The 13,483-nt window shown below is 40.8% G+C and overlaps 1 protein-coding gene and 1 long non-coding RNA gene across 2 annotated transcripts; both read right to left on the bottom strand.

Annotated features, from left to right (window-relative positions):
- Positions 1-3,328: 3,328 nt before the first annotated feature.
- LOC139830571 (uncharacterized) lies at positions 3,329-6,755 on the bottom strand. The gene is made up of 2 exons (XR_011743136.1): positions 6,674-6,755; positions 3,329-3,753 (listed from the first exon to the last, which is right to left on the bottom strand). It is a non-coding gene; the product is annotated as an uncharacterized lncRNA (long non-coding RNA).
- Positions 6,756-7,115: 360 nt separating this feature from the next.
- Positions 7,116-12,960, bottom strand: LOC127295423 (uncharacterized). The gene is made up of 12 exons (XM_051325372.2): positions 12,284-12,960; positions 12,102-12,199; positions 11,939-12,013; positions 11,792-11,851; positions 11,566-11,718; positions 11,398-11,479; positions 11,054-11,138; positions 10,683-10,856; positions 10,431-10,544; positions 10,034-10,106; positions 9,165-9,952; positions 7,116-8,638 (listed from the first exon to the last, which is right to left on the bottom strand). Exons 1-12 carry the CDS (start codon positions 12,330-12,332, stop codon positions 7,462-7,464), a joined length of 2,928 nt encoding a protein of 975 aa, XP_051181332.1. The 5' UTR covers positions 12,333-12,960; the 3' UTR covers positions 7,116-7,461.
- Between the last annotated feature and the right edge of the window lie 523 nt (positions 12,961-13,483).

Raw genomic sequence — 13,483 nt, 5'->3', positions numbered from 1 at the left:
AAGTTTAAACAAGATTTGAGTGTATTTGACACTCGATGAGTAAAAACACATGAGTGATTTTAGATCACGAAGAATATGTACAAAATCAGATGTCCTGTGCTCTAAAGAGTTAGGAGCATATACTAGAATAATTCATGTGATGATTATTGGACAAACAGTAGGAATATCCTTGAGTACTTTAGAAGATCCAAGGATATATATATATATATATAATTTTATATGGTGTAATGACAAACAAATCGATGTAATGTGTTGCACCGATATTAGTTTGGTCGCATATAAAATAAAATTTCAATCTCAATTAGGCTAAGTGTTGTTTAAAAGGTAGCACAATGAGATAGAAGTTGTCTATGCTAGATTTAGAAGAGCTCTAAATATTGTGACGGATTCTACGAAAGAAGGCAGAGTATGTCATTGTTTTGACAATGACAAAGGATGTTAAGTCAAAAGGTTCTTTGAGAACTTGGTGTAGTTCCGATAGTGTCAGAACTTTGAAGCTATATTGTGTATGACAATATTAGTGACATATTCCAGACCGCGGAATTAAGGTTCCACCAGAAGAACAAACATATTTAATGCCGACTCATTTGGAAATGAGTGATGCGTTGAGACGCAAATGAATTACAAAATACATACGGTTCTGAGCATGTCAGATCCGTTGACTAAAACCTCTCCCGTGAGCAAAACATGATAAAGCACCGGAAGGCCAAGGTGTTATATCTTTACAAATGTAAACTAGATTATTGACTCTAGTGCAAGTGGGAGATCATGGAGATATGCCCAAGAGGCAATAATAAAAGTGGTTATTATATATCTTTATGTTTATGATAAATGTTTATATACCATGCTATAATTGTATTAACCGAAACATTGATACATGTGTGATATGTAAACAACAAAGAGTCCCTAGTATGCCTCTTAACTAGCTTGTTGATTAATGGATGATTAGTTTCATAATCATGAACATTGGATGTTATTAATAACAAGGTTATATCATTGTATGAATGATGTAATGGACACACCCAATTAAGCGTAGCATAAGATCACGTCATTAAGTTATTTGCTATAAGCTTTCGATACATAGTTACCTAGTCCTTATGACCATGAGATCATGTAAATCACTTATACCGGAAAGGTACTTTGATTACATCAAACGCCACTGCGTAAATGGGTGGTTATAAAGGTGGGATTAAGTATCCGGAAAGTATGAGTTGAGGCATATGGATCAACAGTGGGATTTGTCCATCCCGATGATGGATAGATATACTCTGGGCCCTCTCGGTGGAATGTCGTCTAATGTCTTGCAAGCATATGAATAAGTTCATAAGAGACCACATACCACGGTACGAGTAAAGAGTACTTGTCAGGAGACGAGGTTGAACAAGGTATAGAGTGATACCGATGATCAAACCTCGGACAAGTAAAATATCGCATGACAAAGGGAATTGGTATCGTATGTGAATGGTTCATTCGATCACTAAGTCATCGTTGAATATGTGGGAGCCATTATGGATCTCCAGATCCCGCTATTGGTTATTGGTCGGAGAGAAGTCTCAACCATGTCTGCATAGTTCGCGAACCGTAGGGTGACACACTTAAGGTTTGATGTCGTTTAAGTAGATATAGAATATGGAATGGAGTTCGAAGTTTTGTTCGGAGTCTCGGATGGGATCCAGGACATCACGAGGAGTTCCGGAATGGTCCGGAGAATAAGATTCATATATAGGAAGTCACTTTCCAAGTTTGGAAATGATCCGGTGCATTTATGGAAGGTGGTTTCTAGAAATTATCCAGAATAAATCACTATGGAAGGAGGAGTCCCGAAGGGACTCCACAAACCCTAACCAGCCAACCAAGTGGGAGGGTGGAGTCCATGGTGGACTCCACCTCCTTGGCCGGCCAAGAAAAGAGGGAAAGGGGAGAGTCCCTGTCCATCTAGGTTTCGTCCATAAGGCAGTTTTTCTGTTGGGGTCTTATTCGAAGACTTTGGGCAAACCCTTGGGGTTCCACCTATATAATGAGGAGGAGAGGGAGGGGGCTGCCCATGGCTTGGCCGCACCACCCCTGCCCCCTTGAGGCCGGCGCCCATACCCCCCTCTCCCCAAACCCTAGCCTCCCCTCCTCCACATACAACTCTCGCAGCGCATAGGCGAAGCCCTGCCGGAGTTCTCCACCACCACCGCCACCACGCCGTCGTGCTGCCGGGATTCCGAGGAGGATCTACTACTTCCGCTGCCCGCTGGAACGGGGAGAAGGACGTCGTCATCAACACCGAACGTGTGACCGAGTACGGAGGTGCTGCCCGATTGTGGCACCGTGATCAAGATCTTCTACGCGCTTTTGCAAGCGGCAAGTGATCGTCTACCGCAGCAATAAGAGCCTACTCTTATAGGCTTTGGAAATCTTCAAGGGTGAGTCTCGATCATCCCCTCGTTGCTCCCGTCTTCTAGATTGCATCTTGGCTTGGATTGCGTTCTCGCGGTAGGAAATTTTTTGTTTTCTATGCTACGAATCCCTACAGAACAAACATGCAACTGGTTGCGACCAACATGCACCTGAAAAAATTCCAGTTACGACCCGCATGCAACTGGCAAAATATTAGTTATGACCCGCATGCAACTGGAAAAAAATGTAATTCTAACACACATTGCAAGTAGGAAAAATCTCAGTTACGACCTAAACTATCACGTACTTCAATGGACCGGAACATTTTTTTCAGCTACAACATACACCTTGCCATTTTTTTTTCAAAGAACAACAACGAAGTACACGAAAAAGTAACAAACTTTTTTTTTTTGCTAAACACCACACTATACAAAGGCATGGTAATGAATCAGAGCAAAGCAACCCATGACAAAAGCAACAGCCCACGACAAAAGCAAATAGATAGGGGCAGCCCGTGGCCAATGAATCAGCGTGCAGCTTGTCATGGATGCCGGGCGTTTCTTTACACCGATCTGGTCGGTGGCGAGCGACCAGCCGCACACCCTCCCCGCTGTTGTTGGGCCCGGCCCACGATTCCCACCGGCTGTTTTTCCGTTCGCTGCTTGTGACGAAACAGTCACGAGTTCGCTCCCCGCCAGCAATTTTTCGGTTCGGAGCACTTTTATGGAAAATTATACGAAGCAGTCACGAGTTCGATTCTCCCCCTAGCAATTTTTCAGTTCGTAGCACTTTTCTGAAAATATATGAAACAGTTACAGAAACATAAACTCTTTCCTCAATTGGTATTATTTCGGTATTGAATAGATTCTTTCTCTGAATATACGAAGCAGTCCAACTTCCCCGCTACCAAAAATTAGACTTGCTCACTGAAGCACAGTACGTCTTGTACCTTCTGGCTAAAATTTGGATAGATTTCAGGGATGCATGAGTATATTCAAAAAAGGTGACAGGTTGTGTACAAAGAAAATAATCACTAGTAGGGAAAAAAATGAAGACAGTAAGAAGTAGATAAGTAGTTCTCTGCCAGAGATAGTTCAACTAACTTGTAAATTCAGCTATCATGGTATCAAAAAGTACATGGGATTGAAAAATGCCTCATCACATAAAACGTAAGGTCAAATGCCACAGAAAGTGTTCCTTCCGGCTAAAAGCATATGGTATATACTTATGTAGGTCACCCACAAATTAACTTAAAAGAAAATTAATCCAACTTAAAAAGGAACTCGGCAAAAAGACTTTTTGTTCAACACAGTATAAGATCTCGTTTTGTCAATCATATGTTTCTCTTCTTCCTTGATCCTGAAATCTCTGAAAAAATGCAATAGAGAAAATGCATAAACATTTTGAAAAAAATCATATATTTATAATGATCGAATAAAATTTAATTGGTAAAAAATAGTAACTTGAAGGGACTTACAGTTTTAATACACCATCTGTCTCCTTCAATAAATTGCTAAATTAATCAATGGAGAAGATACGGAGCCTATGAAAGAATAAATACAATTTTCCATGCCAATTTTCCTAACTTGAACATAAATTTCGAGCATGAACGATTTCATTTAACATAAAATTCGAGCACGAACGGAATATTTTGCATGAACGGTTTTTGTACCTTAAACTAAAAAGATTCCCCTACCTTGATAGAAAAAAATAGAAACATGAACGGATTGTTTTGATGAACGGATTCTTTGCATGAACGTTTTCAAAAAAAAACATGAACGGTTTTCTGTCATGAAACAGTTTCCTAACTTGAACTTTAAGAAAACATGAACAGTTTCTTTGCATGAACGGTTTCCTATCTTGAACATAAAATTAGCACATGACAAAAATCTTGGCATGAAACTGTTGTGCCTTGAATGTAAATTGAAACATGAACGGATTCTTGTCATGAACAAATTCCTATCTTGAACATAAAAAAATGAACTATTTCTTACCTTTAAGAAAAAAAATCAATGAACGGTTTCCTAACTTGAACATAAATTTCTATCATGAACGAATTATTTGCATGAACGATATCATAAAAAAAAACCATGGACGGTTTCCTACATTGAACATAAAAATTAATCCATGGACAGTTCTTTTTTGCATAAAACGGTTTACAACCTTGAACCTAAAAAAAACCATGAACGGTTTCCTAACTTTAACATAAAATTCGAGCACGAACGGATTATTTTTGCATGAACTGTTTTTGTACCTTCAACTTTACAAGAATCCCTACCTTGAAAAGAAAAAATAGAAACATGAACGAATTCTTGTGATAGAACGGATTCTTTGCATGAACGGTTTCTTGTCATGAATTAGTTCCCTAACTTGAACTTTAAGAAAACATGAACGTTTTTTCTGTCATGAACGGGTTCCTACCTTGAACATAAAATTAGAGCATCAAAGAAATCTTGGCATGACACGGTTGTGCCTTGAACGTAAAATTGAAACATGAACAGATTCTTGTCAAATTCCTATCTTAAACTTAAAAAATGAACTATTTCTAATCTTTAACAAAAAAAATCCATGAACAGTTTCCTAACTTGAACATAAATTTCTAGCATGAACGGGTTCTTTGCATGAACGATGTCATAAAAAAACCCATGAACGGTTTCTTTGCATAAACGGTTTCCTACAATTGATTCATGAACACCATCTTAAAGGTTGCGTCTGGCATAATTGGGGTGCTTTATCTAAACTGAATCAGCACAGACGTATATTCGCCATGTTTCAGATATATCTTCGCAATGTTTGATGAGAACCAGAAGACAGGTATCGAGACGGAAAAAGTAATTCAGGCTCTTTAGTCTGGACAAGTCACCGGCGTACGCCATCCGGTTCTAACTGCATTTGCTATGTACGGACGTGGGTTGCGAGTGTAAAAAAAGCAGATATAATGTGGCAGTACTGAAGTGTAACAAGGCAGCTGGATATGTACATCGATCCATGGAGGAGCAAGTCCCTGGAGGAGGCCAGTAGTAGTGCGTCACTATGAATAAGGAGAATGAACTGAAAATAGTTACTAAGCAGCAATCCATGCTTCTGAATGATGCAATAATGTCGACGATGAGTCCACTACGACGGCCTTTTTCTAAACAGTAATTTCTAACTTTAGACAGCAAAGGACATTTTATTTCCGAAAACACACTACTGATGCAGATGCGCAAAAAATATTTACATAAACTCAACGAAATCTAAACACCATATATTCCTCAAAATAACTCTTAGGCCCTAACTGCTTACCTAAACCATCCAAGCACAATTCTCATTCAACTTCGGGGACCATTCAGGTCAAAAAGAATCCTATTCATGTGGTAATAAAAATAAATCCTTGGTGTTTAGAACGACCTACTGCTGGTGTATATGATAGACAAAAAAAAATTGTGCAAAATCCTAACAAAAATCCTATCAACCCATTCCCTGTTGATTTTGCTAGCCTACTGTCTAAGAGGGATGATAACTGACCGCATTTCTCTAATCAAAGAACATGATTGAGCGAGTCAAAAGCCAAGAAGAACAATGCTTTTGCTTCCAGGGTTTAGTTCATTGAAGAGATGGTAGAGATACTTATAGATTTTGTGCTTATACATGGCGAAATGAAACTTTTGCAGACCTACAGTTCCCTATTTGCTGGTGAGCTCACGGAAACCAAGTTAGCCAAGTTTCAGTGTTCTACCGATAGTATGTTTAATAACTAATATCCTGACACTTTGTGTATGCAGGGCTGGTAAAAGATACTGAAGAAGAATGACAAAAGAACTGCAAAACAAAAGGAGCACAACTAAAAAATATGGTTGGTAAGAACTCCTGCAATATCAACTCTTGTCCATAATATAGTTGAGGACTCATTTATCTTTCCACCATTATCTATAAAATGTGTTGTTATCCCTAATTTATTTCAGCCTAAAGGTTGCTTGTCAGTTAAACGTATGATGAGTTATGAATTGAAACCTCAAAAGTAGCAGCCGGTCTACAGTGGTACATCAGAGCAGAAAAATAATTGACACGGTCGCTCCCAGCATGGTAAACATAGGGGATAAGCGCTGCTAGCAAAGCAGGAGAAATCAGATGCTCGCAAAAAAGCATCCATATGCCAAAGATGTTGCGCAGGACCGACTGTACATGGAACAAAAGGCTACAAGATGCTCTTAAACAGTACGAATCGAAGCAAAATACAACTGGAGAAACCCTAACTAGAACGAATCAAGTAGTTCCCGTACGAGCAAACGAAGGGAACGATACAGACCTTCCGCCGCCATCGGTGGAGAGGAATAAAACCAGTACTTAAGCGAAGAAGTGGCGGAGGCGGGCGACGGAACTCAAGCGAAGACGCGAAGGCGCAAGACGGGGACTCGGGGGGTGGCGCAGGACGGGACGATGCCGAAGAAACAGTATGGCGAAGAAGAAGCAGTCGACCGCCGAAACAACAAGATTGCACAAATTTAATTCACTTAATCTATGGCTAATTAGGTGACTGAAATTTATTAAATCTCAGGCGCCTGATTTCTAGCAATTCCGTATTAATATCCCAATATCCGATTTACTTCCCTAAATTATCTGATCCGAATTAGTTCCCAAAACTAACTGTTCCATAAAAAGATCACGCGACTTTATTTACTCTTCCGTTTTGTTTTTTGTATGCGACGTAATTTGTTTTGTTTCAAATGCTACCAACACGTGATTCCATATCCCTAAAAAAACACGTGATTCCATAATTCCATTGCAGGTCAAACTTGCTTCACTCTAAGAATAAAACACCGGATGAGCCAAAGGAGATACAGACGGATGACTTAGGAAGATTAGTAAACCAAGCAAGTACAACCGTACAAATGTATGAAGTACAATAGATGAAGGCCATAATAATACGCCAAAAAGTTGCTTCACCAAGCTGGACATACGAGCGCAAAAGGCAAGGAATAGTGGTAGACGGCAAAGAGATCCATAAGTCCAAAAGACCAAAAAGCGTCTTTAAGGTAATTCTTTTATTCAACTTCTTTTTCCATTTATGTGGTTATAACATCTTTTCCTTTTCAATCATCCTTCAAACAATTCTGACAGTAGATCCTCCAGCTCTTCTCTAGTTATCCTTATTGATTTGCTACCCTTCGGATGCTTTCCCAGGTACTCACAGTACGCTGGGACAAGTTTCCTTGATATGGATGCCCTCAGCGTTTTACGAAGATGTGGATCAGGCACCTTCCAGTGCCTCTGTTTAGCACAAACACATTGGAAGGCTGCGGTGAACTGCTGCACGGATGAATGTCTCCAGAAACGAAGATGCTTTCCATCCTTAGCTGCCAGATGAGAGGATACAGGTGCCCAGGAGGTCTCAATATATTCTTTCATGTAATGCTCCATTGCTTTGTGATGCTCGATGGCCCAGTCACCGTGTCCGATGGGATCCTCCATTGCTGAGCTTTTGAATTGGTTGAGAATGAATTGCATGTTGTTCAACAAGAAAATGTACCGCGACTCTTTCTGCAGCGGTCCCTTGCAGCTCCTTCTCAGCACAGATTGCAAATGCACGATCAGGCCGGATATCAGGCTATTATAAGATTCTATAGCTGGGACACCTTCATACACCTGGCAACAGCTGTGAGCAAGGATTAAATTCAACGAATCTCTGTGTTCTAACAATGACCCTGTGCCTTCTGCAACAGCTTTTGTCACGGGGTGAACATCAGTATCTTCAGCTTCTGGCAGAGAACTTGCTGACATCGCATCTGTAAGAATGTCAAGCATTCTGCTCACCACATCCTCCACCTTCTTGCGAATTGCTTCGGCTTCTCTAGAGATTGATTCTCTAGAGTCCGGTGATACCAACTCCAGCAAAGTTGGCACAACATCTGAGAGTGTGCTGTATGTACTGAGCGCATGAACGATTCTGGGGAAAACAGTCTGCACACACTGAACCAATCCTTGAGGGATCTCCTCCAACAGTTTGTTAAGCGCAGCTAACGTTGAAGCAACGTTCAGTAACTTTGAAACTGGCTGCTCCACAATCTTTGCAAAGTAATCCCCCTTGAGCTCATCAAATGCACCAAGATCCGCTTCACTTAGCTGCCGTCGCATCTCAACAAGAACTCTTGTGATGAACTGTGATGCCAAATTCCAATACTGCAGTCTCACACTTTCCCCAACACAGGAGTCCCCTTCATCGACCCGTGAATGGCATTGGAAAATCCAGTTCGAGTCAAGAATGTGGAAATCCCTGTTTCATCAAAAGCATTCCAAATATACTAGGTTACTGCAAACATGCCCTTTATACTACTCTAGATAACATGAGCAACATTCTACAACTGAAATTAAAGGGAAAAATTGTCATAGTTGAATAATAATCCATCTATTCTCTTTCACTTATTTGAACCATCGACATGATAAGCTTTTGATCATTCTTTTACCTAAGTACATGCTAGCCAAAATCATTAAAAGTATAAGGATAATTTAAGTATTTCTCAGAGAAGATCCAATATACATATTCCATGTCTTAGAACAAAGTACTTACATGTATACTACTGGTAAAAGAATTATATTGCTGACTGCATGTATTATAGTGCAAGTAAAAGGCACGGATGTCGTATTGAATTAGGCAGTTATATTCAAATAAGCTTTAGATGTAATAATGAAATGGAGTTTGGGTCACTGGATAAGGTGGTGCACTCAGTTGTTTCCAATGCAAGATGATATTAAAGCTACTTAAGAAACAAAAATATGCACTGTTGTTGTCAGCTGCCCACCTAATCAACTCTTGCGATAAATCAGTGAATGTCTCCCTTAATCTTTCTGTGAACCCAGCTTGGATCATTCGGCTGGCTATACTCCGTACAGAACTGATGGAGTTCTGGTTGATCAAATCAAACTTCTTTTCATCCAAGCAAGACATGACCCTGTGAAACGTTGAACAGTCTTCTGCAGGCATCAACTCGCTGTTCCTGCTTGAAGCACCAGTGCTAAGGGAGCTCGACGAAACTGGATCACTACTGGTTGAGGAGAGACAGAGGCTATCTAAGGCTGATGGACAGCATAACTTACTCATGGTGCTAGGTAGGCTATCAAGGTCCTTAAAATGGTTGACGTTCCACAATTTGAGGCCATGGAATGTTCTTGCAAGCTCTGACATTGCAATATCCAGAGCTTCTTTTGTTTGGATGCGAAGATCATCAACAGAAGAGAAGCTGCGAGAAGAGGAACCCACTGAGAGACAGATAAGGGCATCAACAGCACCGAGGAATATCCTGTTCTCTACAAGTGAGGAGGATGCATGCGTCAAGGATCCATCCTGACACAACTGGAAAATGTATTTTGCATTGTTAAGACAGGCTTCCGGATCAACACAAGAAGGGTTATGTGTTGCCAATATTGTTGCTTCCTGCCTTGAATCCTCTCTAAATAAACCTCTTGGAACAGAAGGTTTCTTCGTATCCAAATACGTAAGTATGGCATTAGAAGATCTCTTATGTGGCTCTATTTCCCATGGAGAAACTCTTTCAGGAATTGCAACTGATGAGTCCTTGTTCAATTTCACCTGAATTTTGCACCAAAAATTCATTAGTCAAATAAGGATCAGTAGTCATCTTGGCCATGATTGATGCTGGTTACCAACTACCTTTAGGCATCTCCACTTTGAATCAGGCCATGTTGCATCAAAATCTTCGAAACCTGATATAATACCAGAAACTCTGCAATAACAGTACGCAGAGCATTTTGTAAATATGGAAGAATTTCTCCTATACAAGAAAGGCGTTGAATTGCATCGGATCTAATAAGAATCTGAAATCACAGTCTAAGAAGATGTCATATTATCTGATTACAATTCTTAGTTTGAGAATGAATTAGAGTTTGATCGTAATCATAAGTCCTAAAACTATAAATTGAAAGTAACAACCTTCTGATGGAGAACCCACAATTACTTATCCGATATGCATTGAAATTCTATATTATTTCGGTTTATGAAATCAAAAATCAAAATTAACATGAATATTAAGTTATTAACATGATTATACCTGCGCTCTGTGGTCGCTTCCCTGAAGATCATTCTAAATCTTGTCCCTACTGAACAAATCTTTCCAGACTCAACATATCGATCATATGGCACAACAAATTGACCTGTACCTGTCCTGCCAGATTGTTTGCAAACTGACATTTTAGTAGCACATCATCGAAGAAATGACAAGTTTCTGTTCTTGTAAGTCGCAAGTTACTATGCACTTACACCAGAAAAGAAAAGAAAAGAAAGTCTAGTGGGAGGAACATACCTAGGTCTGTATATGACGGTGAAAATGGACCTTGCGGTAATAGCATGACTTATACTTGGAAGAATACCGAGGCCTGTTTTGTGACCTTCATTACTAGTTACTTCTGACGGAGGCATATTCCCAATACTTCTCATACATCGTCTAACCCCAACATGTAGCTGGCCATCTTCTCCTCTACATGGTATGCCACAGGTCCTTTGTTACTCTTACATGAACTTCAAATTGATCAGAGCAAAAGTACCAGATATTGCGCTAAAAAACCTTGTATTTTTCATGCCAATCCTGGTAAGCCAAGCCGAGCTTGTGCTTCCCTAGTGTTTGTTGTCAGGTGAGATCTTAGCGGAAAAAACAAAAGAGGTCATTTAACAAACCTCAAAATGACAATAACATCCCCTGCAACAAGATTTTTGGAAGTTGCATACTCTGCAGTTTGAAGGAGATGCCTCCTTGGTCCCACTGATGACAAAAACACATCAACCATTGTTACAGTTCAGTGAAAATTATAACGAAACAAGAGAACTTCAATATCTAGAGATGGATAAAACGCAGAGCTAAAAGGGTAGGGCAGCTTATTTTTCGAAAATTGTTATTGTACTGTGAAAATTGTTATTGTACTGTGACTAAATTCTATACTCCGATTTTTCTATAGATAAAGAAATTCTGCATCTTCCTTGCATGGTATGATTGGCAAGTTCTGATATTGAGTAGCGGGCACCTAATCTGTGCTGGAAGTGCCACTCCATCCCAGAAAGATCCTTCACGACAAGCTCCTGGATCGGTGCCATCTTGGCCATGTCCTTCATCGACAAACAATGAATAATTAACGTAAATTTGCAACACTGGGTAAAGTAAAGTGAATTTGTGCAATTGGTTTGACACCAACCAATGGCGGAAGGAATTTCTCAGCATGCTTCCTTGGTATAGAAAACCAAGCATGGGCCATTGTGTCAGCAGCTCTTAATTTCTTGCAGAAATATGCCGAAAGCCTTGGTGTTGATGAAGGGAGACACTTGCTATCAATTGCCTCAAAGCCATGCTAAATGGCAATATCAAGAATTTAGTGCTATGGTAAGAAAAACGGGAAAACAAATGGAATGTATGACACTTACATTGAGCTCAGCCTGCTCAGGTAGTAAGATCAGGCAAGCATGGACAAAATCATTTTCTGACTGCATAAATGACCAAAGCAATGCTTGTTTGTCACTAAATATCGGAGGCAGTAAATGCAGAAAAAATAAATGAGAAAGTCCGGTCACCTTCAGCTCCACATTGATTACACGGCATAGGATCTGTGAGGGAACACCGTGCAAATGCATGGAGATGCCCCCATCCTGTTTTGTCAGGAACAAAAGATATATCAAAAACCTATCTACACACTGAATGCTCAAATCAAGAGAAAATGATATGAACACACGCTACCTGCCCCAGGTGTCCTTGGGGAAAGTAGAATACAAGTTCCCCTACTTGAGGAACTGTAACACCTGAACCAGCACATGCGAACCACAGTTGCTGCAAACCTAGAAGAACATAAGCAAGAAATGTTTCATAAGGAAACTGAAATCCAATATGTAAAGAATAACAGCAAGGTCAAGTTAGCTCACTTTTGCAATGATCAAGAATAGAAGATATTGCCACAGAATTAATAGTCATGTCTTGCAGCACAATCAGATCAAACTTGCTATTGCCCAAGCCCAACTTCACATATGGTATTCAACTTATATGAACTAAGGGCATGGCCAACGCGTCGCTTCAACCCTCTGCCCCGCAGGCCACGTAGGCTCGGATTGTCAGAGTAGTCGCCTCGCAGTATGTCAGAGTCGCTTGCAGAGGATGTGGCCTCCTCGGGAGAGAAAGGTAGAAGAGAGAGGAAAAGAGGAGGAGAGAGAAGAAAAAAGCGGGAGAGCGATGGAGATCAGAAGTCAACGCTACCGGCCTCCGCTGTCCCGATGGCAGGCAGGTGCAGCCGCTTGTAGAAGGAGACGCCGTATGCTGGATGGAGACCCGCCGCCGGCCTCCATGGTCTTGGTCTGCATGGGAGGCACCTCAAAATCCAGTATAAATTAAAGATACAAGCAAATCCAGATGAGGAAACAGATGGAGTGGTCGATTTTGGCTTCTAATTTGAAGATTTGCTGAATTTGGAGTCGATTTTGGAGACGAATTTGGAAGGAATTTCAAGGGAGAAATAGAAGCTCGGGACAGGTTGTGCGGAGGAAGATGACCATGCATAGACGGGGAAGAAGGGAAATATGTAGTCTAGAGATACAAAGTGGGTCTTGAGCTCGTAGGAAAACTTCAAACGGAGGCGTAGCCTTTATTTTTAAGCGATTTCTATTTATGTGCCCTCAGGTTATTAGCTGTGCTCAGTTTTTTCCAGCTCCTTAGTTTTTCCTCAGTTTTCTTCAAGTTCTTGTTTGAAACGCGCAGAAGCAGCTTAGACGGCAGAATTCCCGTTTAGTTGGCCGTTCTGTGCTGACGTGTGGGGACGCGTCGTGTGGACCCGCGTCGCGTGGAGCTGGTAAAAAAGGACCGCGTGAGACAGGACGAGATAGCGTTTGGTTGCACGTGAGTAGGAGTGTCGTCGTGGTGAACGAGCAGATGCCATGGGATAGCTTGAGTTGGGGCCGAATGGACGCTAGAGGATTCGGGGGAGGGTTTGTGATTAGATGGGATGAACTTCCGGATGCTTTCCTCAAGAACACAACCAAAGACAGGGATACAAGAAGAAATACACAAGGAAGAACTCTGCTCTAGATCACTATCTTCATTGGTCTCAACGTGATACAGATTTCCGGTTACAA

Source organism: Lolium perenne, chromosome 4 (assembly GCF_019359855.2).
Source record: "Lolium perenne isolate Kyuss_39 chromosome 4, Kyuss_2.0, whole genome shotgun sequence".
Lineage (NCBI taxonomy): Eukaryota > Viridiplantae > Streptophyta > Magnoliopsida > Poales > Poaceae > Lolium > Lolium perenne.
This window is presented reverse-complemented; position numbering and strand designations above follow the sequence as displayed.